The sequence below is a fragment of the Podarcis filfolensis genome (genome assembly GCF_964270895.1).
Source record: "Podarcis filfolensis genome assembly, chromosome: 10".
NCBI classification, from domain to species: domain Eukaryota; kingdom Metazoa; phylum Chordata; class Lepidosauria; order Squamata; family Lacertidae; genus Podarcis; species Podarcis filfolensis.
Genome location: NC_139612.1, coordinates 62,976,837 through 63,003,622, shown reverse-complemented (window position 1 = coordinate 63,003,622; position 26,786 = coordinate 62,976,837). Strand labels below are relative to the sequence as shown.

General features: G+C 43.8%; 1 protein-coding gene across 16 annotated transcripts in view; it reads right to left on the bottom strand.

Moving 5' to 3' along the window:
* SOX5 (SRY-box transcription factor 5) overlaps positions 1-26,786 on the bottom strand; it is a 770,837-nt gene that overhangs the window by 132,680 nt on the left and 611,371 nt on the right. For 9 of the 16 annotated variants that reach the window (XM_083572728.1, XM_083572719.1, XM_083572715.1 and 6 more), the window contains one exon: positions 153-273. In XM_083572728.1, the coding sequence (XP_083428854.1) occupies positions 153-273 (121 nt within the window). Of the gene's footprint in view, positions 1-152; positions 277-26,786 lie in introns of all 16 variants that reach the window. The other 7 variants (XM_083572723.1, XM_083572724.1, XM_083572726.1 and 4 more) reach the window with 1 other exon arrangement.

Genomic DNA, 26,786 nt, shown 5'->3' with positions numbered 1-26,786 from the left:
ATTCTGAACTGGCAATTGAGCCAGAAGCTTCCTGGTTCAGAAGACACATTTTTGGCCAGCATGCTACACCATCTCTCGCTCAGCCTCATTAAAACATTAATCCTCTGCTTGCACCCCAGCGGGGCGGGAGAGGGGGAGTTGACTAGACTTACTGCAGCCTGCCTTGTAGCTGAAACCAGGAGGAAGGAGGAATCCCTGCTGTGCTGCTGCTGCTAGAGTCCGCTGGTCTGGAGGGAATACTGGAATCATTAATGGCGGCAGCTGACCTTGGACCTGCTGAACAGGAGAAGGAAAATCAAACCAGAAATCGGGGCTTCTCCTTAATGGTAAATTTGCAACAGGACAGTGGTGGCATTTGCAACTGAAAAGATTGGCCTACAGTGAATCCAATCCAGAAGAGAACAGTCTATGCACTGAATATTTATTATATTTTGCAAAATTTGTATACCACTTTATAATCATAATAAAAAACCTCTAAGCGGTTTATGAAAGACAACCTAATGCATACCTTCAAAATGCAGACAAAAACAAACGTTAGAAACACATTAACACTGCATTTTAAAAGAGAAATAAAATCAGCCATCTTAATACATGTTGAAATTGCATGCTTAGGATTGTTGATTGTTGATTTTTTATTTATTTTTTTTAGCTGCTGGCAAAACCAATGCAGTTTTGGTGCCTGACTAATATTATTGGGAAGGGAGTTCCAAAGAGTAGCCACTGCCACAATGAAGTACTGAGTCCTTGCAAATGTGGAACGAACACTTGTAAATAATAATAATAATAATAATAATAATAATAATAATAATAATACGGTAATTTTTTATTGCTCTGTATGTGCTAATTGGCTTACCAATACCAGGATGACTGTGTAATAGAGACAACTTTCTGCATGTGAATGGGAACTATAAGGAAGGCAGGTAGCAGGGCCTGTTCTTTTCTGCATTCCAGACCTCACAGATTACAATTTACTGCCCACTCCCTTCCGTTAGATGAAATCTGAAGCTCTCAAACAGTCACAAGATCTGGTTCAGAGGTTCATTTGCAGAGCTACAGGGTCCTATGAAATGATGACCCACCACAAATGCAGACTACCCACCAGTTATGACACTGTCCCACTCCAACTTGGATGCCCCAGCTGGCAAAAAGTCTAGAGGTGAGGAAGATCTGCTGTCCGGTTGCCTCTGAAATAAGATGTTGCTTCCCCACATTTCCGTGTCGCTTGGAAATAAGTCACTGCCCCCATGAGCCATCAGACACTCCCACACATCTCTGGCCATGGCAATACTCAAGAAGAAAACCACTGCATGAAATTAAGGTCTCTCTCTCTGTTTCTTTCCCTTCTCCAGTGTCTGGTGTATTGCTATGAAGAAGACAGGACCTCCACTGGCCTCTAGGAAATGCAGCTGGTTGCGTAGAATATCAATGACCAGGAGACCATGGGACTTATATCCCCAAATTAGTCCGAGGCATGTCTTTCAATTGGCGTTAATGAAGGTCCACATTCAGGTGGAACTTATTTATTAGGAAATAAATAAGAAATACATTCTCCGGAGGGGCAAACAATGTTTGTCTGTTGCAGAGAATGTCTTAAGGGCTATCACATTTATTATGGCATGATAAACCCTTTTGGAGTACTGTTCAGTTCTTCAGATGCATGAAATTTTATCCTGATTTAGAGGTATGCAACACTAGCATCACAAAGATCTGCATGCGCTGCCTTCCTGCAACAAAATCTCTCTCTCTCTCTCTCTCTCTCTCTCTCTCTCTCTCACACACACACACACACACACACACACACACAAATGTATGATTGGGCAAATCTGACAATAACAGTTTCTATTAGTTTTCCATTTTCCCCATCTTAAATGTAGTTCTCCAGATTCCCAAATTACTTTGCGATTAAAAAAAGTCTTCATGAAAATTCACCTGCCTCTTAGTGCAAATTTCAGCTAATATAGACATTTTGTTGCCTAACATACACATTTTGGAAATGCAGTTTCCTCTAATATAATGCATTTTGCACGTTATTTGCACTAACTTATGCTTTTTGCACCACTAGAATGTGCATTGTTGATAGCATTATGAGGCTGAAGAACAGTCTTGCAAAATTTGGAGAAGGGCAAATTTTGAACCATGACTGCATTTTCATGTACGCTATTGTTCCAGAAAGTACAAACTAGGCCCACCTTTAAATGAAAACTGAACCAAATTTCTCCCTTATCCCTTATCTTACATTATCTAAGTAAAAAAAGGGTAAGGGACCTCTGACCATTAAGTCCAGTCACAGACAACTCTGGGGTTGCAGCGCTCATCTTGCTTTACAGGCCGAGGGAGCCGGCGTTTGTCTGCAGACAGTTTTTCCAGGTCATGTGGCCAGATTGACTAAACTGCTTCTGGTGCAATGGAACACTGAAACCAGAGCAGCGCACGGAAACACCGTCTACCTTCCTGCTGGAGCAGTACCTATTAATCTACTTGCACTTTGGGGTGTGCTTTCGAACTGCTAGGTTGGCAGGAGCTAGGATTAAGCAACGGGAGCTCACCCCGTTGCAGGGATTTGAACCGCTGACCTTCTGATCGGCAAGCCCAAGGCTCAGTGGTTTAGACCACAGCGCCAACCGTGTCCCTATTGTCTAAGTAGTGAACCTTTATTAACGAGTTCAGCTGAGCATGCAAGTTTCCCCCACCCGCCTTGAGAATGGCTGAAGGCTCGCTTGCCCAAAAGGTTTTGGAATCTGGGGGCATCAGTAAACAATTCAAGCAGACCAATGAATCAGTGGCTTCTGGACCACCAAGGCACAATCTTACTTGTGGAGTGACTCCACTGAAGCCCAAAGTGCCTTGCTCACCTGCCACAGCACTGCACAATTATAAACATAACCCTGACATGAAAGCAGTAGAGGCTGGTGGGGTGGCACAGACAGGGATGAAATCCTGAGCTGCCTCCCAACAGTGGGCATTACTGTCAGTTCCCGAGAAGGCAAAAAGGAACTAAGTGCAGTGCAGATTCCTCCTCCTGCTGCTGCATCAGCACCCTGCTGCCTTGCATCCCTCTCCTCTGCAACCAACAGTGACATTTTGCACTGGAAAGCCAGGTCAGCAATGCCACCCCCCACCTCTATGCTGGCTGCTGGCTCCTCACCACACAGGAAGATAGGGAATAGCTTAGTTGGTAGAGCATGAGACTCTTATTAATCTCAGGGTTTTGGGTTCGCGTCCCACGTTCGGCCAAAGATTCCTACTTTGCAGGGGGTTCAAATAGATGACCCTGGCGGTCCCTTCCAGCTCCACAATTCTATGATTCAATCGCCATTTACTCCCTTCTAATAGTGAACCGAGAGGGTGAGCACAGGGGAACCCAAAAAGTTTGCAGAAATACAGAAGTGCCTTTAGGGAAAATGAAGAGGGGGGGAAAGTGGAGTTGGAAGAGGCCTAACCGTGCTTAGTGGTCCAGTGGTATGTTGAGTTTGTGGGACTGGGACCTGTGTGTTGGAAAGTAATGGAGTATCCTGGGAAAGGGCACGGCTGGCTGGTTGACTGGCAACACTACAATGCTACATGGAAGCATTGTTTGGTGCATAGGGCACACTTTGGGAAGCTGAAGCAAGCATCATCCTCAGGAGTTTGGGGCAGTGACAATGTGCAACTACCGCAGAACACTTGCTGGTCACAGATTGCACTGCACTGCACTGCGCTGGGTCTCACACAGAGAAGCACCCTGTTCTGTTTCCCATGCACCAAGAAAGGAAGATTCCACAACTAGTTCCTAACTCAAGCGACTTCTCCTTTTCCACTCGTGCCCCTGTTGTTATTCTAATTCAGCTAACAAACGACGCACACGCCCTGCAATTTATTATTATTTTTAACACCCTGGAATAATCCCATCCCTGCCTTGAATCGATATTTCGTTTTTCTTTTTGAAAAATCACAAAGAAACTCCATTCTCCTTTTAGAAACAAAAATGAACAGCCGAGTGGAATTTTCGCATTGCATTCTTCGGCAGAGAGCCATGGAACTTTAAAAAAAAAAAAAAAAAGGTTCCAAGGATGAAAGTGACTTTGCCAGCAAAGAAGCTTCAAAACAGAACTCAAAACACTAATAGAGAGACAGATGGTTCCACTGAAGGCTTTGCTGCCAAAAAAAAAAAAAAATCTACAAAAAAAGGAGAAAAAAAACCCAGAGTGATGTTATTGAAGCCGACTGGAAAGTTCTCTGATGACTGCAAATACTCTTGTCCCATTTCAAGTGTTAACTCTGCCTCCAGGGCTAATATAAACTAAAGCAACACACACACACATGCAGACACACACACACACACACACACACACACACACACACACACAATCTCATGCACAGCCTCTGCCAAGCCCACAAGGTAGCACAAGTCTGCACTCGATTTCAAGTGACTTCTGGATACACTAACAAATGCATTGTACTCATGTGTCCCTGCTTGGGAAGGAAGCCATTAGAAAAACAAGGTTTTTTTTTTATTTTATAAAAAATGAATAAATAAAGGCACCATCACGTTTTCTCATACAAAATTTCCACCTCCTGGTACAAATGTAAAAAAAAGGGGGGGAGGGTTTGAAAAAAATAAATAAATTAAAAGCCTCCTGGCTTCAGATGACAAAACTTAGCTGAGTAATGGAGGTAAGGAAAGCAGAAAGGTGAGGATGGGTTGCGTAGAGACCGAAATAACTCAGTCAAAACAATGTAATTTTCGTTCCAATCTGGAATGTAGGGCGAGGGAGAAAGAGAGTTTTAATACCTGTGCTCCATTTCCTTTCTAAAGTAAATAAGTGCCCAGGTAATTTTATTTTTATCAAAATATTACAGGAGGATGAAATGTGAACTGAATGCAGAAGCCGGCTGATTTTGTCCTAAATGCTGTATTTATTTATTTTTCGCAGGGGAGGAGGTAGGGCTTTCAGCAAGGTTTGTTTACTTGTTGCTAGGTTACAGATGTGGAAAACGACAAACACAAAAAACCTAGATTCTCCCCCCCCCTTTTTAGCTAAAACAACACATTTTTCAGATATGTTTATACAGAATTATGTATACACCCAATTCCTTTTCTCCTCCCCCCTCACCTCTCAAACAGCTCTACTGACTTGTGGACTGACTTGTGGATCCTAGATTTAAGAGTTTCTTTAGGACCACTAAGAACTTCCAATCAGAGCTAGATGCAAATCTTGGCATATATGTGGCCACTCCTTGAAAAGCCCAGCTTGGACCCAATGGAGTGTAGCACTCACTGGAGAATTGCCAATACCCTATTTTGGGGGAAGGGGATGACAAAGGTGGAGGAGAGGGTGGCTAATCTGAATGAAACAGATTAGCTGGATCCACCTCAGTCGGGATTGAGACCTGGCTAGTGAATCAGCCTTGGTCACCCTGAAGGATGACCAGTATTGAGTGTGACCCTCTTACAATTACGCAAACTCTTAGTGGCTCCTGGATCAACTGTGGGATGGGTACTGAAGGCAAAAACTACACTTTCATTCCTACCTACATGGTTCAGTCCAAAGAGCAGAATTGGTGAATAGTTAAAGGTAAAGGTAAAGGGACCCCTGACCATTAGGTCCAGTCATGGCCAACTCTGGGGTTGTGGCGCTCATCTCGCTTTACTGGCCGAGGGAGCCAGCATATAGCTTCTGGGTCATGTGGCCAGCATGACTAAGCCGTTTCTGGCAAACCAGAGCAGCGCATGGAAACGCTGTTTACCTTCCCGCCGGAGCGGTACCTATTTATCTACTTGCACTTTGACGTGCTTTCGAACTGCTAGGTGGGCAGGAGCTGGGACTGAGCAATGGGAGCTCACTCCGTCGCGGGGATTCGAACAGCCGACCTTCTGATCGGCAAGTCCTAGGCTCTGTGGTTTAACCCACAGCGCCACCCGCGGTGGATAGTTACTCCCTGGTAATTATCTACCAAGTTCCACCAGGTGCGATTTTGTCTCTAACAACCAAACAACCATCCAATGGGAAGAGTCATCAGGTGTCTTGGAGTGCAGTTCCATTGTTATGCTGATGACACACAGCTCTCCTTCTCTATAACATTTGAACAGGGAGAGATAGTGGAAGCCCTGGACAAGTGTCTTAATGCAGAGGTGGACTGGATGAGGGCCAATAAATTGAGTCTGAATCCTTGGTGTGCATGCAAACTGCCGACCCCAGCTGACATTCATAACAAGAGACCTGCTGGATCAGGTCAATATCTCACCTAGTCCAGCATCCTATTCTCACAGTGGCCAACCAGATGCTTGTAGGAAGCCTGCAAACTGGACATGAGCATAACAGCACTCTGCTCACCTGCAACTGGTAACCAGAGGCATCAGTGGAAGTGGCACATTGCAATTTTTGGATAAGATCCCCACAGAAGCCATTTGAGTTTCAGTCTTTGCCCATCACGTCACGTGTTATTTCACCAGCCCTAGACTCGTAACAGGTAATCCAGGGTCCATAAGAAGCAAATACAACAGACTCCCTCAAAAGCTGGTGGACTCTCCTTCTTTGAAGGTTTTTAAGTAGAGGTTGGATGGCCATCTGTCAAGGATGCTCTAGTTGAGATTCCTGCATTGCAGGTTAGATTAGATGGCCCTTGGAGATACCTTCCAGCTCTACACTTCTGTGATTCTATGACACACACAATACAGTTAGAGTTGCAACCAGAATTAGTATATCCTGCTTGTTGGTGAACGCATACAAAAACCATTGACCTAGACCAGGCACATCCAACAGGTAGATAGTGATCTACCGGTAGATTACTGGACATTTGCAGTAAATCATGAGTAGATCACTGCCCCCCAAAGAAGCTCCCTTAAAAAAGCTCAACATTTTTGCCCTTCACCACCCAAAAACGGGGCTTTCCTCCTCCCGAAGAAAGCTCTTCAACTTTGACCCGAACTCCCCCAAAACAGGCCCTCTTCCTTCTTAAAAAGAGCTCCACAACTTTTACCTGAACCCCCCCCAGAAAGGGGTAGATCACTGCCAGTTTTTAACTCTGTGAGTAGATCGCAGTCTCTTGGGAGTTGGTCACCCCTGACCTAGACCTATTTGTCCCTCCCTAGTGGTTAAAAGTTGCAGCAGACACAGGTGGACTCTTGGTGGTGGCCCCCCCAAATGGAGAACAGATCTCAGCAAATTCCCAATCATTCTAAACCCTAATGATGGAAAGGGTCTAGCAGTGGACGGTGCCCCTTGGGATGGGAAGAGTAGAAGGCTGATAGACCAACCTTGGGTGGAGCTAATGGAGCAGAAGTCAATGACAGGTGGAGCCCACTAATTTTACCTAAGTTCCCATCTTCCACTCTATTGAGTTCTGCAAGGGCAACACTGAGACTAAGGAGGAGGCAGCTGACAACCCCGGATGGGTTGCGAATAATAAGGCAGACAAGCAGGGGCTGGCTGAGAGGACTGGGAGGACAATGACCCATTTGCCCTAATGGAGAAGTCTACTGAAAGGGTCTTTTGCTCTAAAAGATGAACACGGCTCTGCCGCACAGTTTAATATAACACAGAGACGGATAGGAGGAATTTGCTCCCAAATGTGTAGCTATTAATACTACGGAAGAATTCCTCTGAAACGTTTCTTCGGAAGTGGAGGTGGGAGAAAAATCTGTGATCGTTTCATTAATAACTGATGTTCCCGCACAGCGTATGATGGAACATACAGCTTCCAGATGCTTGTTTAATGCAGCGACTGATAAGCTGCGGGCTTTGCGGAGCACCACGGTGGTAAGAGAGTCAATGAAACATTTGTCAGGGAAAGGAAAACAGGTGTGAGATTGCTCGATGGTGGGCGCTTTCTGCTTTTCAACGGAGAATGTGCCGGATAATTTCCCGAGCTGGAAAGGCCGCCTAATGCTCTGTGGAACATTGTTTCGGTTCTTAAAGATGCCGGGAAGATTTTTGCATTGATGTGATAAATACATTATTTACAACGGGGGGGGGGCTGCTGAAAGATCAGGATGCTCATCCACATCTCTGGGGAGAAATAAAAATAATGCTTTTTTAGGTTTAAAGCAGCACGCTGCCTTCTATTGCATCCCCAAATATGGGAATCCCTACTGGAATTGAAGGTTGGTTTAACCTCTTCCTATATAAGCAAGTGGCTTCCATTGAGTTCTATGTGGGGTAGTCTCTAAAAGCTTCCTGGAAACTTTAATACAAAAGGCAGCTGCCAAGTTCCTCCATCGGACCAGCTGCATCAGTGATGGCCAAACTTGGCCCTCCAGCTGTTTTGGGACTACAACTCCCATCATCCCTGACCACTGGTCTTGTTAGCTAGGGGTGATGGGAGTTGTAGTCCCGAAACAGCTGGAGGGCCAAGTTTGGCCATCACTGAGCTACATGGATTACTTCCCACAGTTCTTAAAACAAGTAAACTGACTGCCAATCCTTTATAGGAAAGGTCCATAGCTCAGTGGTAGAACATATGATTTGCATTCGGAAGATCGCAGGCTCAACTCCTGGCATTAGGGCATGTCATTTTAGAGGGTGAAACTTGGTTTTTGCATATTTCTTAAGTGAGGGGTTTTAAAAATATGTCTTTGGGTGTGAGGAATTCAAACCTAGATTTGTTTTAGTGATTAGGCAACTCTTAGCTTGGCAAGTCTACTTTTGATGGAGAAGCACATGAACTGCTTTCGGAAAACCAAAGAATTTTCATTCTACCTTCTAGAAACGTCAGGTAATGCTAAATAAACAAATAATATACAGTGTAACAGCAAGTACTTGGCAATCGTTTTTTAGTGATTTCTATGACTACAAGGCATCTGTTTTTGAAAACTGAAGTTAGCAAGTTTGTGTGTGTGTGCATGCAAGTGGTTAGCCTTGCCTAGGGCACAAAATAGCCGGGCACCAACATTGGCTCTATGAAGGAAGCAGGGGTCTTGCAGCAGCTCTTAGCATCCTTAACAGACTACCCTTCCAAGGATTCCTTGGGAGAAGCAATGACTATTTAAGGTGGTATCATGTAGGTAGGGTCTAACCAATTAAATAGGCACTCCTTGTGGAACCTAAATCTGGATCGAATGTATTTGCGTGCCAAAGCCCCGTGACCCGCAGTTCCCTAGTGATTAATAAACACATGGACACGAGTATTTTGCTTTATGGGTTCAAATAGGCCACAGCTTTATTGGTTACACATGTGAGCGGTTTGGCTTAGGCATTGGGTGAAGCCAGGCTATATCTGAACTCCTGCCCATCTGCAGGGAGTCCATAAGGATAAGCCACCAATAGGGGGAGCCCTATGATTTATTATATCCCATTGGGGTCATGGCATGGCCCTAGCCCATGTCCTAGGTTCCACACCCCCGGATCCCTTTAACAGGATACCCTTAATGAGATCCGGCAAAAGGGCAAGAGAGGAGAGCCCCTCCAGCTGTGCCATGGTTACAATTCCCACAGCCACGCTCCCTACCGGTGCTGATTGGCCAGTGGGGCCTCACTGGGCATGGCCCCACCCAGTGCTGGTGATCAGCCGGGATGGAATGAGGGGGGCATCTACACCCCGCCCCCATGCCAGATCACTGCAGGGGCCTGGATGCCACAACACCGCCCACCGAAAAAGGTGAGGGGACTTCTTTTCTACAGAAACCCCCCCCCCCTCAAATTTAACCCACAAGTTTTGCATGGCAGTTCTTTTCCCCACCTGCACATTGGCTCATCAGACTGATTTCATTGATACTGACAGCAGAGTCAACTTAGTGATTCAAACTTCCCCCTGCAAATTATCATTTCATGTTCATAGCTTTTTGCTTATCATTTATCTTTCAGCCGATTCCACCCCCCCCCCCCGTGTTGTTTTAAGTAACAAGTCTTATTCTTTCCAGTCTATAACATTATAAGATCCTTTGGAAAGAATCCTAATATTGTTGTTCTGCTGTTGTTGTTGCATTATCATTATTATCATTTTAAAATGTTTTCCTTTTCTTCCAGTATCTTTTCTCTCCCCCCCCCCCGCCCATTTTCTTGACAAGTAGTTATAGCAGTGTTTGCTTTAATTAACGTGTAGGCGGGTGGGCAAGAATGAGAGGTTATCTAATAGTACGCAGTGGGCAGCAATTCAAAGTTAGCACTGTTTTTGCATGATGTATTGGCACAAACACAAAGAAAAGTCTAAGTCGAGTCATTTCACTTTAAGTGATATCCATCCATCTATCAAGAAAAACACACTCAACTAACTTTATCTTGGAGGCAGAGCAGATTTTAATCTTTCATGAAACATCGACGTTTGAGTTCTGTAGTTGGGTTAGGAGCCAGAGAACCAGCTCCGTGTTTCCAAGTGGGATTTAGGTTTCTCAAAGAGCATACACCAGCATCACCAGTGCAGCAAAGCAAACTAATTTCAAAGTCCAGGGTCTCTGGAAAGCAGGTTTGGGTATGGCACAGAAAGCCGACGTTCAAAGGAAGACGTGCCAAAAACACATGCACCATGCACACTCACACACATAAATCCTTTGCTGTGCTGAGTGTAGTTCACGAGATTCCTGCCTTGATCTCTTGTTGGGCTTCAAGGTTGGCACACACAGAAGATCTGCCACCCAAGGGCTGTTTCAACAAATCTCTGTGGTGGCTGCCTCCGTATTGGAAAGCCCTTCTCAGTTTCTGTCTATGCTGGTTGTTTAAACATCTTCAGACCTAGGATCTGCTTTTAATTCCAACCCACAACTTAGGATCATTTGCCTGAGAAGGTCCCAGATGGATCAATCCAAAAGTCTATCTCTTCCAGCAACCCCTTTCTCATAGCAGGCAACCAAAGTTTGAGAACCACTGGAGGACCATAGGCCACCTTTTAGAAACCCCTGCTCTGCACTGACCTTTTTCACCCTGAAGGCCACATTCATGCATGAGCAACCTTCCAAGGGCCACATGGCAGTGGTCAGTGGGGCAAGATGCAAAAGTTGGATTCTATTTACGTAACCTAAGGCTTAGTAGTGTTTTGCATTTGCAAAAGTTGGTGGAGCAATGGAAGTGATGCTCACCCTTGTACAGTAGGCCAGGCAAATGTCAGATAATAGCATGGTAAACCATGTTTTGCATAGCTTGTCACTCAAAGGGAAAGAAAATGTTGAAAACTTATCCCCTTTAAGACTAATGCCTTAAATCTAGCGATAGGGCCATCTAATTTAATTCCAACAAGACTGAATGCATGATTGGCATGCAACAACATCATTTTTCACAACTTTAGTTGTTACAACGGTTTCGTACCATCCTTTCCTCAGGATGACACATTTTGTAATTATTTTTATATTGAGCATTATTGCTGCCATACAATTTTTCATTTAATTCACTGTTAACTAGAGTGGACAAACAGAAAGGAAAAGCAGAAGCAGTGGCAACAATATCCTCTGTGTGCTTGTGTGTGTGTGTGTGTGTGTGTGTGTGTGTGTGTGTGTAATGCATTAATTACTCCTGGTACTAGAAAGCCTCTAATTGCTACCCAGGGACTTCGTTCAGCTGTTCAGGCTTGCATCCGATAGCCACCTCTGCTAGGTTGACTGCTCTTTAAGAGCGCTTTGTTTCTATAAGAGCACTTAGTTTCATGGTCAACTGCTCGGTTTTAGAAAGCAAAAGAGAACAGTCAGAAGAGGAGGAAGGCTGCTGTTGTAATGTTCACTCTCTGCCTCATGCTATCTGAGGCTTTACTCTGAAGGACCAGTTAAACATGTGGTCAGGAAGCGAGGAAGGAGGACGAAATTCAAGGAGGGTACCTGTGCATCTCCTTCATCCCACTCTCTTCATCACCAGGCTGCCCTCTTTTGACAGCCCCAGATCGGAGGTGCAAACTTGCTCCACAGCTTGGGGGGGGGCAGTGGCGTGCAGTGTGCGACTGCCGTCATGTGCACAACACGCATGAGTTACATCACATGTGTGATGTCGTGTCACCACATCGGGAGCCAGCCATGGAAGCTGTGCTGCACTTGACTCCATGGTTGGCTCTGTGCTCAGCCTCTTCCACCCTCTGATTGTTTGGAATATTGGGGGCCGGGCTCCCCAAAAATTATTGGGGTGGGCAATGTAGCTTGGCCCCCACAAGATGGTGCCCCTACCCTGAATTGTTCTAGGCTGACCCATTCTGAGCAAGGGCATTCCAGGGCAGTCTCAACTGGATCTGACTGAATACAGCATTGGCCTAGATCAGCCCATCTTGTTTCCATATCTGGCATTTGGCCAGACCTGGGGCAAAACCCTATCAGGTACTGCTCCGGGTGAGAGGCTCTGCTAAGTTTATGAAGCTAAATGATCCCGCATCTGTATGAAACCAGTTGAGAGGACTTTGCCCTGAAAGGCTGCATGTAAGTACTAGGAACGAATGGACTCCCTACTGTAGCCTGAGTCAATTGACTGTCTCTCAGCTTCATTGTCCTGCATGTGGAATGTGCAGACAATAACACTGACCCGCGGGTGGTGCTGTGGGTTAAACCACAGAGCCTAGAACTTGCCGATCAGAAGGTCGGCGGTTCGAATCCCCGCGACGGAGTGAGCTCCCATTGCTCGGTCCCTGCTCCTGCCAACCTATCAGTTTGAAAGCACGTCAAAGTGCAAGTAGATAAATAGGTACCGCTCCGGCGGGAAGGTAAACGGCATTTCTGTGCGCTGCTCTGGTTCGCCAGAAGCGGCTTAGTCATGCTGGCCACATGACCCGGAAGCTGTACGCAGGCTCCCTCGGCCAATAAAGCGAGATGAGCATCGCAACACCAGAGTCGGCCACGACTGGACCTAATGGTCAGGGGTCCCTTTACCTTTACCCAACAAGGATGTTGTAAGGAATACAACTAGAACATTGTTGAGAGGGAGCTGCACACACAAAAAAACAACCCCACATTTATATCTGCTCCATATTTGCAGACTCAGGATTAAACAAGGAAAATGTTCTGTGGAACCGCTGTCCCATCAGATATATATAGGCAACTGGATCTCTTTTTAAAACAGAACGCAGTCTTTTATAGTAGCAGAAAACTTCAAATGCAATTCATAACCTTTATGCCATTAATTGCAAGCTCAAAAATTAGGGACTGCCTTGAACCCTGTTTGGCCTATTATTCCTGGTGCTTCATTTCTCCTCCTCCTCCTCGTCCTCCTCCTTTAGTCCCTGCTGGCAATAGCAGCAGAACAAAAGCACAAAGGAAACAATTGACAAAGAGTTTGTTTGCTAGCCTTTTCCAAGCAGTGCTGGTGAAGGAAATCATCTTTGTTACAAGGAACATTATTATCCTTCTTAAAACAAAACAAAACCAAACCAAAAAAGCCCTATTACCGGATGGTTTTTATTTTATTTTGGCAATCTTTTCGAACGCTTGTATCCTGCATCTTCTTTCCAGTAGTTCGCTCTGAATTTGGCTCAGTCCAGAAATCGGGAGTGAATTCTCCTTTAGAACTCTGAGACAATATCTGATTGGTATGCAATGGAAGGGGTCTCTCTCTTTCTCAAAAACCTGTAGCAGCATAGGCAAAAGCTCGGAAAACGCAGCATAATTAAAGTTAAGTCTCTTTTGATATTGATATTTTCTTCCGGAAACTGAAATAGTTCTTGGAATATACAGCCATTTTTCTTCTTCTTCTTCCTCCTCCTCCAGATTGCCAGTCTTAAATACATAGCTATTTCACTTCTAGCTCCATTTCTAAGCCGCTATAGGTATTAGAGGATAATTTACATGCAATTTGCATTTTTTTTTTTTTTTTTGTGCCTGTGGTTTTGGTAAGTCTTCCAAACCTAATGACTGTTCCTTTTGGCCAGCAACATAAATGCTGTAATCACACAATTATTGTGCTGGGAACAGTTTAATTCAGCATTTTGTTCTCAACCACAGAACAATTACTCAACAATTTTGGTTAACCGTATGAGCTTGCAGCCTGGAGAGGAAGCCACTTATTCACAAGATCTATTGTCCTACACAAAGGTGCAGTTACCCTTGATTCTTATCTGCTCCAACTTCCAGCGTCACTTAGCTCTTTAGGGGGAGTTCCACGTTCTCTCTGGCTAATGAAAATGAATGACTGCAAAGCCTGCTTTATTAGCTTATTCATCTCTATCTGCTGAGCACTTTTAATTACTCATTTGCTTATCAAGAGAAAGGTTTTCTGTGCACGTGTCTGGGGAAAAAAGTTTAAATGTCCAAAATTATTTTAACCCTCTGTTTCCAGCCTACATCAAGGAAACATATAAGAAAGTCAACCCCTGCCTTCCTTCAAGGAAAGCAAAGGGGAACTGGATTTTTTCCCCCTTCCACTTTAAGCCTTTGGCCCTGGAGATGTTGCTGAACTAAAACTCCCATCAGCCCTTGCAAGCATGGCTGATGGGCAGGGATATGGGAGTCATAGTTTAGCAATGGATGGCCAATGGTTCACCTACACCTGTGTTGAACACTTGAGGTGTTATATTCCAGTGTAGATACAGGTCTCTCTACCTAGATGTTGAACCCTAGCAGAAGAAGTCCTCAATCAATGTCATAGGGTTACCCCCGTAAGTACACTCAATATTTTATTTTAAGGGGGTATCTTCTGCCACCCATTCTACTATTACGTATTTTGCATTTTAGGTTGTAAAGCTCCCTGCGGGCTCTTGATGTGGAGGAGGTATATAAATTTAAAAACAAACAATCATAATCTTGCTTATTTTTCAAAATACTTATATCCTATACTTCCACCTTTCCACCATGTCTTGCAATAAGAAACACTAAAGGCAATAAAAATAAAGCCAATCCAATAACCTCAGGATTCATACACATGCTGGAAAAGTCAGCAAGAGAACAACTATTAATTAGGTAAACAGACAAGCCAACCAAATGAAAGGATGCAAGAAAACAAAGATGTTTTAAAATGGTTTTTCCAATATCTAAATGTCTTCAAAGAAGGCACCAGAAGGCCAAGTGGAGGAAGTGCAGACACAACAGCAGCATTGGATATAACTACATGTCTTGGCCAACTTCCCTTCGACTACTGACTTGCCTCTGGACCATCTGACCGACTGTTAAGCCCCCAAAGACATCCCCTTCTTGCACAAGGAGAGCAATACAAGTTATGTGGTAGACTATGGATCCTCATAGAATTGTGGGCTTGGAAAGGACCCCCAAGTCCTTTCCAAGTCTAGTCCTGAAGCAACAGGACAAATTAAGAGCTCATTGTTCTTGACCCCTGACCTTCTTAACCAGAGATGAAAAACTCTGGCCCTCCAGACACTGCAGGAATACAACTGCCATCATCCCTGACCATTTGCCATGATAGCTGGGGACAATGGGAATTGAAGTCCAACAGTATCTGGATAGCATCTTAAAAAGTAGCATCTTAAAAAGCAGAGACATCACCTTGCCAACAAAGGTCCATATAGTAAAAGCTATGGTTTTCCCAGTAGTGATGTATGGAAGTGAGAGCTGGACCATAAAGAAGGCTGATCGCCGAAGAATTGATACTTTTGAATTATGGTGCTGGAGGAGACTCTTGAGAGTCCCATGGACTGCAAGAAGAACAAACCTCTCCATTCTGAAGGAAATCAGCCCTGAGTGCTCACTGGAAGGACAGATCCTGAAGCTGAGGCTCCAATACTTTGGCCACCTCATGAGAAGAGAAGACTCCCTGGAAAAGACCCTGAAGTTGGGAAAGATGGAGGGCACAAGGAGAAGGGGACGACAGAGGACGAGATGATTGGACAGTGTTCTCGAAGCTACGAACATGAATTTGACCAAGCTGCGGGAGGCAGTGGAAGACAGGAGTGCCTGGCGTGCTCTGGTCCATGGGGTCACGAAGAGTCGGACATGACTAAACGACTAAACAACAACAACAACAAAGTATCTGGATGACCATAGATTCCACACTAATGTCCTTAAGTCTCTTTATAGAAGAACTGCATTTGGTAGGCAAATGGTCCCAGCTACATGACCTCTGCCTGAAACCATGGTGAGCCACTGCCAGTCAGGGCAGACAATATTGGACTATATGCACCACTAGAAGTCAGCTTCCTCTTGCAAGAGAGGTTCAGTTTGGTTTGCATTTTAATGCAAACCTACCTAAGTGGCACTATTTAAAGCAATATGCAAATTGGATCACCACTATATAATTTGAACTATATTTTACGATGGGAGTTCCCCAGTATGTTCAGGGAAAGCATGCATGAATTATGATGCACATATTAGCAAATCAAAACATAATGCATTACACAAGGCAAAAGTATGTACAAAAATGTGTATACAGTGGTACCTCGGGTTACATACGCTTCAGGTTACATACGCTTCAGGTTACAGACTCTGCTAACCCAGAAATAGTACCTCAGGTTAAGAACTTTGCTTCAGGATGAGAAATCATGCTCCGTCGGTGCGGCAGCAGCGGGAGGCCCCATTAGCTAAAGTGGTGCTTCAGGTTAAGAACAGTTTCAGGTTAAGAACGGACCTCCAGAATGAATTAAGTACTTAACCCGAGGTACCACTGAATTGGGAGAAATGTGTACTAAGATGCTGGTGAGTTTTCATGAGGGCTTTTTTTTTGGAAAAATTGCAAACTGATGTGGAAATGCGGTGAACTCAGAAAACGAGGCAGAAATCTAAGTTGAGATCACCACCCATCCTCAAGCTATACCCTGAGCATTGTTGGGGACCTGGACACAGAAGCTTCTGCGTCCTGTGGGACCTAAGGCGGGGAAGATGGCACAGGAATCCTCTGTGGACCACACCAGAAGACACAGCAGACCAGTAATGATCCCCTGTCACCTGGTCCCACCTCCGCCCCCAATCCACAAAAAAGAGACTGGAAAGCCGCAGGTAACCCACAGCCATAAACTGTCCACCCCCGCATTCAGAGTTATTACATAAGGTTTTCGCTGAAGACAACTGCATGGAGCCAGAGTGCAGCTGCTTTAAAGACATCCTCACTGCCCCATTTGCCGCCCCCCATGCCCTGCAAGCCAGAATGCAGGAAAAAGCAAACTTGCAGCAATGTTACCTAGCCGCAAGTCGAGCCTGTGTGTGGCCAGAGTTAATGAAAAACAGCTGCGCCACAGGCACACGGTTTTGACTAAAACAATTAAAGGGGTCTTTGGTTGCCGGGCTTAGGGTGGGTGGGTGGGGAGGAAGCTATATTTACCTAATTGACTTACTTCCTTAGAAGCGCTGCTACTACTTAGGCGTGCAAGAATGTAGCAGTCGAAAGCTATAAAAACTTGACAGTTAGGACAAAGGACTTTTTTTAAAGGATAGTTTTAAAAATCCCTCGCTTTTGACAGACTGCCCTTGGAAAGAGAAATGTTTGAGTAAAAAGTCAAACCAGTTTTCACAACTGAATCTGCCTGTATGGTGAGCAGCATTTCCAATAAAACAAAAGGATTTTTTTTCTCTTTTTTTGCATCGGTTCCCCCAGCCCTTACATTAATCACTTTACATTTAAAGTACTTTCATACCACTAAAAGGCAATATTTGTCCTAAGGTTCCTGAAAACTGTAGTTTGTTATGGGTGCTGTCCTACTGTGCCCTGAACAAACTGCAGTTCCCAAGATCCTTCCTGACAGCCAAAGTGGTACAGAGTGCTTTAAATATATGCTGCGGTTGTGACCATTGTTTCAGAGTTCTTGCTTCCACATGCAACAACAAGTTCCAGGGTCAATCTACTTGTGAGAATGCACTAGAGAGCAACTGTGTACACATGTACTTGGTTGACCACAAACTTGACATGAGCCAACAGTGTGACGCAGCAGCTAAAAAAGCCAATGCAATTCTGGGTTGCATCAATAGGAGTATAGCATCTAGATCAAGGGAAGTAATAGTGCCACTGTATTCTGCTCTGGTCAGACCTCACCTGGAGTACTGTGTCCAGTTCTGGGCACCACAGTTCAAGAAGGACACTGACAAACTGGAACGTGTCCAGAGGAGGGCAACCAAAATGGTCAAAGGCCTGGAAACGATGCCTTATGAGGAACGGCTAAGGGAGCTGGGCATGTTTAGCCTGGAGAAGAGGAGGTTAGCCATGTTCAAATATATAAAAGGATGTCACATAGAGGAGGGAGAAAGGTTGTTTTCTGCTGCTCCAGAGAAGCGGACACGGAGCAATGGATCCAAACTACAAGAAAGAAGATTCCACCTAAACATTAGGAAGAACTTCCTGACAGTAAGAGCTGTTCGACAGTGGAATTTGCTGCCAAGGAGTGTGGTGGAGTCTCCTTCTTTGGAGGTCTTTAAGCAGAGGCTTGACAACCATATGTCAGGAGTGCTCTGATGGTGTTTCCTGCTTGGCAGGGGGTTGGACTCGATGGCCCTTGTGGTCTCTTCCAACTCTATGATTCTATGATTCTATGATTCTATGTACTGGCTGAGCAGGTGGAAAGTTGCCATTATAAATGACAGCTCCAAGTTAATTCTTTCCTTTTCTCCCCTAATGCTTAGTCCAGAAGCTGCAATCACTGAGATGCACTATTCTAATATGTAAGAAAATAATAACAGTTTTGTTATATCAAGCAGAAGGGTCATCCAGTCCAGCGGTGGCTCACCTGGCTGAGACCCTCCAGATGTCCTCTGACTCCTGTTTCCATCAGTCCAGCTAGCATGGGCAGGTATGACAGATGGGAAGCCCAACAACATATGGAGGACCAACAACAGATGGAGGATCCCCTTTCCTAATCTAGTCCATCTTCCTGATCCTCACAGTGACCAACTAGATGCCTCTGGGAAGCCCGTAGACAGGTTTTGGAGGCAACAGCGATAACAGATGCTCAGTAGTGTTCCATTTAGCCAACAGAATTGATAACCACCAGTAGTACTGTCCTCAATTAATTTATTTGACCCACCTTACAAAGCCTTCTAAACCCATGGCCAAAACATGTGGCACCAAATTCCAAACAACAATAGGTTATGTGAAACAGTACTTTCGATGTCTGCCCTGAATCTACTGCTAATCACTTCCAATGGATAACCCCAAGTTATGGTTTTATGGGCAAGAGGGGTGGACTTCTATCTATACCAGCCTTCCAGAACCTGGTGACCTCCAAATGTTGTTGTGACTCCAACACCCATCAACCCCAGTCAGTATGACTATTAGTCAGGGATGATGGAAGTTGTAGTCCAACATCATCTGGAAAGTCACAAATGCTTCATTCCTGCTTTAGATCCACACCATGCAAAATTCTGTACAACCTCTATCAAGCTCCCCTTTAATCACCTTTGACCCCAGAACTAAAAAGGCCCAAATGCTTAGTCTTTCCTTGTATGGAGGATATATAAACACCCTTTAACATTTTAGTTTCTCCAACTGGGGTCACCTTTGGTCTATACTAGGGATGGAATATCTCTCAATTTTGGTTCCCCCATTTCTCTTTTTTCCAATCTGAAATCCAGTTCTCCACATTTCCACAGTAATTTGCTATTCTTTTCCCTTAATCCTCATGACATTTCTTCAGCACCATAGTGCAAATTTTTCCTGACACACACATATTTGCAAGTAATTTTTCTTAATAAATGCAATTTTTGTATGTTTTTTTTTTTACTAATATAGCCATTTTAATGCACATTTGCCCCTAATATGTGAATTTTGTAAACATTGGTTGGTTGGAGAACTGCATCACAAAATTCAGAGAAGCGCAAATTTTGAAACACGTCTATGTTTGTGTTCTCATGCTGTTTTGGAATGTACAGTTTTGATACATTTAGCTTTATATGTGAACTGGACTGAATTTCTCTTCCATCTCCACTCGCTACTGAGGGAGGCTTGCAGGATGGAATGTTTCACCTCTGCAAAAAAAATCCTTGCATGGAGAAAACTAGGTACTTTCCTTCCTAACATGCACATTTTCTAAGTGGATCGTCGTATTTGCTATCACAAGATGTCGTTCTGGCCACCAACTCAGATAGCTTTAAAGAGGGGTTACAGAAATTCGCAGAGGGTAAGCATGAGAGGCAACATGCCTGAATATTAGTTGCAGGGGAATGCGAGTGGGAAAGTGTTGTTGTTGCTGTTGTGCTAAACTGCTGCTTGAGGCTTTCCACTGCATCTGGTTGCCATGATGGAGAATGTAATGTAGGACTAGATAAAGTGAGCAGGGCCTCACTTGCTATCTCTAACGGTGCAGCCCAGACACAGGTTTTCTACTTAACTAGAAACCAGGAAGAAACTCGAAAACAGCTGCAGACACTGCACATGATCCGTGACATCTCCGAAATGCCTACTGACCATGAGAAAGCTTTAGGGAAATGATTTCCTCTGCCTAGTCACCACTGCAGAGGGTCTCTCCCCCCCTCGTTCCTTCTCCCCTCCATCCTATCCTTTTGGGAGGGGGTAGAACAAGAGGATTGTTTTCTCCCTGTCCTCCTCTCCTTTTCTCTTTCTAATCAGCGCTCTGCCGATCATCCTTCACATTTTAGCCTCTGCCCTAGAATACTCTCTGGACAATACTATTGGTTCCATCTGTGCTCTCCATTAAACCCTGGTAATCCTTCTAGGAACAGCTGGACATTGTGGATTCTCTACACAGAGAAAAGTCTTTTTGTGGAAAAACCGTTGGCTACAATTACGCTGAGGCTGCATTCCCCCACTTCATGCCTGCGGAAGTCTTTTGTTGGAATTGGGGGGGGGGGACGTAGAATGTTGTGCTAATAAATGAACTGAACAATGCACTAGAACTTAAAAGAGATGTAGGCAACCTGCTCAGTGCAGAGAGAGAGAGAGAGCCACACTAGAATTGCTTTGATCATTGCATATTCAAGCTTCTCTTTGCAACACTAAGGCCTATATAGACCCAGGGTCAGCACCAGAGGGTGGTAAAGTTGAGCACTGACCAGGGCCCCGAAGTCCAACAGGGGGCCCACTGCCCTAGCCTTCCACTTTGCACAAAGTTTCCAAGAAGCTCGGATGCTGCTTAAGAGAGATCTCAGTTGGCATGAAGGACCCCTTGCAGGTTGTGTGTGTGTGTCCCACTGGGAGATCAATCCCTGAGGGGGCCTCCAAATCATAGAGCCAGCAGTGGCTGGCCAAGATCTGAACAGGGTTGGCATTATAGAGAAATGCCTGATGGATCTCACTTGTGTACATGAAGAGACAGACAGACAGACAGACAGACAGGAGGGAGGGAGGGAATGAGAGATGATCCAATCTCAGGAATTGTTTGAGAGGAAGAAGAGATGGACACGGAAATGTCAGAATGAGGGAGAAATGTTTCTTGATCCTATATATATATATATATATATCCAGAAAGCATCTCTGTTTGCATCATTTAGGGTGGCTATAGTGTTAGACTAGGCTTGGGTTCAAATCTCCACTCAACCATGAAGCTTGCTGGGTAATCTTAGGCCAGCCATTCTCTTTCAGCCTAGCCTATTTGACAGGGCTATCAGGAGGTTAAAATAGGGGGAGAGCACATACTCCAGTTATGGTGGGAGAAAAGTTTAAAGTTTGTTTAACTGGAGTACAGTGGTACCTCGGGTTAAGAACGTAATTCGTTCTGGAGGTCTGTTCTTAACCTGAAACTGTTCTTAACCTGAGGTACCACTTTAACTAATGGGGCCTCCTGCTGCCGCTGCACAATTTCTGTTCTCATCCTGAAGCAAAGTTCTTAACCCGAGGTACTATTTCTGGGTTAGCGGAGTCTGTAACCTGAAGCACCTGTAACCTGAGGTACCACTGTATAAACAAACGGATAAAGGATTGAGAATCTTTGGGCATCCTTCCTATGGGGCAGAGTATGAGCAAAAACGCTGGTTCGCATTTGCACTTCCATCATTTGATGACCTCAGCATCCAGTTGGAAGCAGTCCACTCATGCAGCTGCTAGTCATCTCAGCTACGGTTCCACTACTCTTCCTCACAGGGTTGTTGTGTGAGGTTGGTTAAAGACATCCTAAAACATGACATTATAATCTATGAAGATGTAGTGAAGGAGGGAAGCCATTTACACTGATATCAGGTGTGAAGAGCAAGATTGCATTTATTTTTCTGTATTTAGGGAATACATTGCCAACTGATGCTTCTCAAAGCATGTTCATGCGGTAAGGTTGCACTCCTAATTCCACTTACCTGAGAGTAAGCCCTGGTGAATTCAACAGGACTTACCTCTGAGTATATATGGTTAGGATTGCACTGGAAAATAGAAAACAAGTGCTGTTTTCATTCCTGAGATTAGGCATATTTCGGAATCTCTGGTTTACCACAATATCAGATGCTGTATCTGAATTTTCATGTCAAAGTTTGCTTTAAGCAGAACTCAGTGGCAATATAAGGATTTAGAATAAAAATAAAAATCTCTGAGGAATTTTGCAATATAGAAAAAACCCTTTTAGGTACCAGTGACTTTCCTGAGATGCTCTGCCTAAATGTTCCCCCTGCATACCCAAGTCCACCCATTTAAATAAAAGCTATCATTTATAGAGCTGGCACCAAATGTTGCATATTGTTCGTTTCTTTGTTATATTTACATATCAGTCTTCCTCCCAACAGAGCCCAGAGCAAAACAAATATTACAACACGCATCACAAGACAATCACATTCAAAATTTTTTTTTAAACCTTGCATCAAACCCAAGCTAAAATAACACCACAGTCCACCACCTCAGTTACTGAATCCCAGCACCATTTCACATAAGAAGCACTTGGATTTTTATTTTTATGATTTAAGCAGCCTATAAATTTCATTAAGCAAAATAAAATCCAAGTCCCCCAGGTGAAGACATATGCTTTTCATTGCTGTCTAAAGACCATCAAAGTGAAATATGAGGGGAATGAGGGGTATCTTGCTCAGATGTAACATATGCTTGGATTCTGAGGTAAAGGTAAGAAAAGGATCAATGTCAGAGAAAGCAATAAATAGTTCCAAATTTGAAAATCCCCAAAAGTCAACCTTTGGATTGAATGGGGCAGAAGGCTCTGAAATTAGGGACAGGATTTTTTTCCTAACGGAGTGAGAAGGCTTCCTATTGCTAGGAGTAGGGGTGGATGAAAGCAGTGTAGTGAAAGGGTTTACATCTTTTTTAAAAACTTGAAGGGAGGAAGAGGAGAAGATCCTTGGTGGCCATTTCCCCTCAAAGTGCCCTAGACTCAGAATGCCCTGATCATCATTCCAGAACATTCTTGGAGCAAAACAAGGGTGGTCTAACCTCTTCTAGCTAGAAGCACCAGTGCTCAGAAATGAGGGCAAAATGCCAGCTGCCATTTTGAAGAAGGGTGCCTTGTTGTCATTCATCATACCCTCCAACATTTCTCTGATGAAAATAGGGACATCCTAAGGAAAAGTGGGACATTCTGGGATCAAATCAGAAACCGGGATGGCTTCTGTAAACCTGGGACTGTCCCTGGAAAATAGGCACATGTGGAGGGTCTGTGTCGTTAAACCTACTGCTGCTGCCCCATTTTATTTATTTCAAAGCCACCTTTCAGCCCATGGCATGTTGCTCCTGAGGACAAAATGGCGCCTCCCACACTTATGTACAACAGCCAAAGAGACAGGCAGTTGAATCTTACTTTGATGCGAGTGCTGAGGCAGAGTCCTCCATTGCCCTTGAGGAAAGCAGACTAGCTAGGAGAGTCCAAAGCAGACCGCATGGCACACACAGCTCTGTCCACTCCTTGCCTCTCAGAATTTGCTGTATGAGGCAGTTGTGAAACTCTGCCTAATGGCAGGGCTAGAGTTGACTATGGCCTCCTCAGGGAGTTAATAATAATAATAATAATAATAATAATAATAATAATAATTTATTTATACCCCACCCATCTGACTGGGTCTCCCCAGCCACTCTATGCAGCTTCCAAGCAAATATCAAAAACAATACTGTGATAAGCCCTTCACAAATCCTTTCAGTGGGGGAATTAGCCCTCTCCAACAAAACCAAAATGGACCATTCAAATCCCAAGGGCTGTCACGTGGAAGAGGGAACAAGCTTGTTTTCTCCTGCTCCTGAGGGCAGGACTCGAACCAATGGCTTCAAGTTACAAGAAAGGAGATTCTGACTAAACATACAGAAAAAGCTTTCTGACTGTAAGAGCTGTTTGACGGTGGAACAGCGTCCCTCAGGAAGTTGTGGACTCTCCTTCCTTGGAGGTTATTAAGCAGAGGCTGGATGTCCATCTGTCATAGATGCTTTAACCGAGATTCCTGCATTGCAGGGGGCTGGACTAGACGACCCCTGGGTCCCTTCCACCTCTACGATTCTATGAAATTCTCTTGTCTGCACAAGAGCTGGCAAATTTGTGGGGGGCAGTTTTGTTCAAGACTAGCGAAAAGTATCGCCACAAGATTCATTGGAGGAGGAGAGGGAATGCCCTCCATCTCTGCTGCAGATGGCATAGCCCTAAGATAAGGATAGTGGGGGCACATTAAAAGTTCGTCTAAAATTGCTAAGCAAACGTGATTATGAAAACAAGATGCATCTTGTTACAGATATGCCCTTGCTAGGAGAAGCTAACTGAACATGCAGTCAGCTTCTCTAAAACCAAATCTTGTTAAAATAATAAGATGATCCTGTAGTAAAAGTTTTAATGACTTTAGTTTGGGGGGGGAGGGGGAGAAGGGTAGAAAAAAAGGTGGAACTTTGCAGCCAGCTGGTTCTATACTGAAAGCCAGGCTGCACAGCTTGAACTTAAAGCTATCTTAACATAATGAATAAGTGCCAATAATTAGCATATGTAGTGTGAACAGGTTTGCTGGCACAAGCAAGTGAAAAACTCCAAGGTAAAGTTATTATTAGGGAGTAATTAGCTCTGTGAAGTAAATGAGTGAAACAATAGCTGCCAGCACTGACAATATGGCTAACATCTGACTATCTGGAAGATAACATTGTAAAGTATTGCTCCCTGAGCTAGAATCTGTTAATAACCATATGTTAGTTTAATTAATGCAGAGTCTTCCTGACCTGTTGTCGCAGAAGAACAATACTTTCTTGGAAACAGAGAATATTATGAAAATGATTTACAGGTGGTACATGACACCAGTCAAGCTTGCAAAAATATATCATTTGCCCGATAATAAATGTTGGAAATGTAAAGAAAATGAAGGTACAATCTTTCACCTTTGGTGGACATGCCCAAAGATTAAGGCTTTCTGGGAGATGATATATAATGAAATGAAAAAGGTATTTAAGTATACCTTCCTGAAGAAACCAGAGGCCTTTCTCCTGGGCATAGTCGGCCAATTGGTGCCAAAGAAGGATAGAACTTTTTTTATGTATGCAACAACAGCAGCAAGAGTACTTATTGCAAAGTATTGGAAGACACAAGAGTTACCCACCCTGGAAGAGTGGCAGATGAAGGTGATGGATTATATGGAATTGGCGGAAATGACTGGCAGAATCCGAGACCTGGGAGAAGAGTTGGTGGAAGAAGACTGGAAGAAATTTAAAGACTACCTTCAGAAACACTGTAAAATTAATGAATGTTAAAATGATGTTGGACTGAAAATAAGTGGCATTAGCAACAAAGTTAATAAGAATATGCAAAAATGAATTGATAAATGGATGAAAATATAGAGTTATAATATGTTAAGATATAGAGTTAAGATAAATGAAAGAGGGTAAGGATTTGCTGATTTGATTATTTAAATGGGAATACAAAAAGGGGAGGTGTGAGGAGGCCAAGGAAACAAGCTAATGAGTTTAAAGTTACTAAAAATGGATTTGTTTTTTAATTCTTTTTTATCTATTTGTTTTTTGTATTTTGTATTTTGTATTCCTCTTTTTTCTCTTTTATGTATTTTTCTATGTCTTCTTTTTTGTATCTTTTTCTTTCTATGTGACTTTTTTCTATTTTGTAAACTTATGTTTTTGTAAAATCTCAATAAATATCTTTTTTTTAAAAAAAAAAAAAAAACAACTTTCTTGGAAACATTCAAACAGGCATCCCTGCACGGGAAGGAGTAATTGGAAACTTTAAGTGCAAATACCTGTACCTGCGTTATAATAAAGCAGAGCCAAGAAGAGGCGGTCTTTGGGATGCCGGGAATAAGAAAGGACAAGTTAATTGAACAATAAAAGACCCCAACTGCACTACGCATTAAAAGCACTCTTATGCCACTTTTTAACAGCCATGGCGTCACCCAAAGAATCTTGGGAACTGTAGTTTATTAAGGGTGCTGAGCTGTTAGCAGACTCACCACAAAAGACATAATTCCCAGAGCTGCCTGGGAAGGATGGAGTGATCTCTGGGAATTGTAGCTCTGTGAGGGAAATGGGGGCAGCCTAACAAGTCTCACCACCCTTTAGAACTACAGTTCCCAGTTTTCTTGTGCAGGGGGCAGCCATGACTGTTCAAAGTGATGCAACGCAACTTTAAATGCACAGTGCAAATGGAGCTGGACATTTGAGTTGGGACCAGCTGCTTTTTAAAAAATGATTAATTCTTTACTACTGCTGCCACAGTGATGATAGCACAGTCAGTAGAGCATGAGACTCTTCATCTCAGGGCTGTGGGTTTGAGATCCACGTTGCGCAAAAAGATTCCTGCATTGGAGGGGGGTTGGACTAGATGACCCTCGTGGTCCTTTACAACTCTACTATTACTCTATGACTGTAAGTGATGATGCAGGCTCAAGTGTCCACATAGTTTTATTTCAGAAAACCAAAATAGCCACTGAGGTGGTTAAAAAACAACAACCAATCCATGTTTACGTTGGTGAGCATAGAAATATATAGGTCTCGCTGTTTTTTCAAGAGAAAAAACAAATATGAGGAAGTAGACCTAAGCGCCCTTCTTTTGACATAACACACATGGCTTTGTTTTAGGACACTGAGAATTAGGTTTCTTGTAAAAACTAAAAATCTCCCAAACCCACTTGTGCTATGCCACAAGAGGCAATGGCCACCACCAGTCTAGGCAGCTTTAAATGA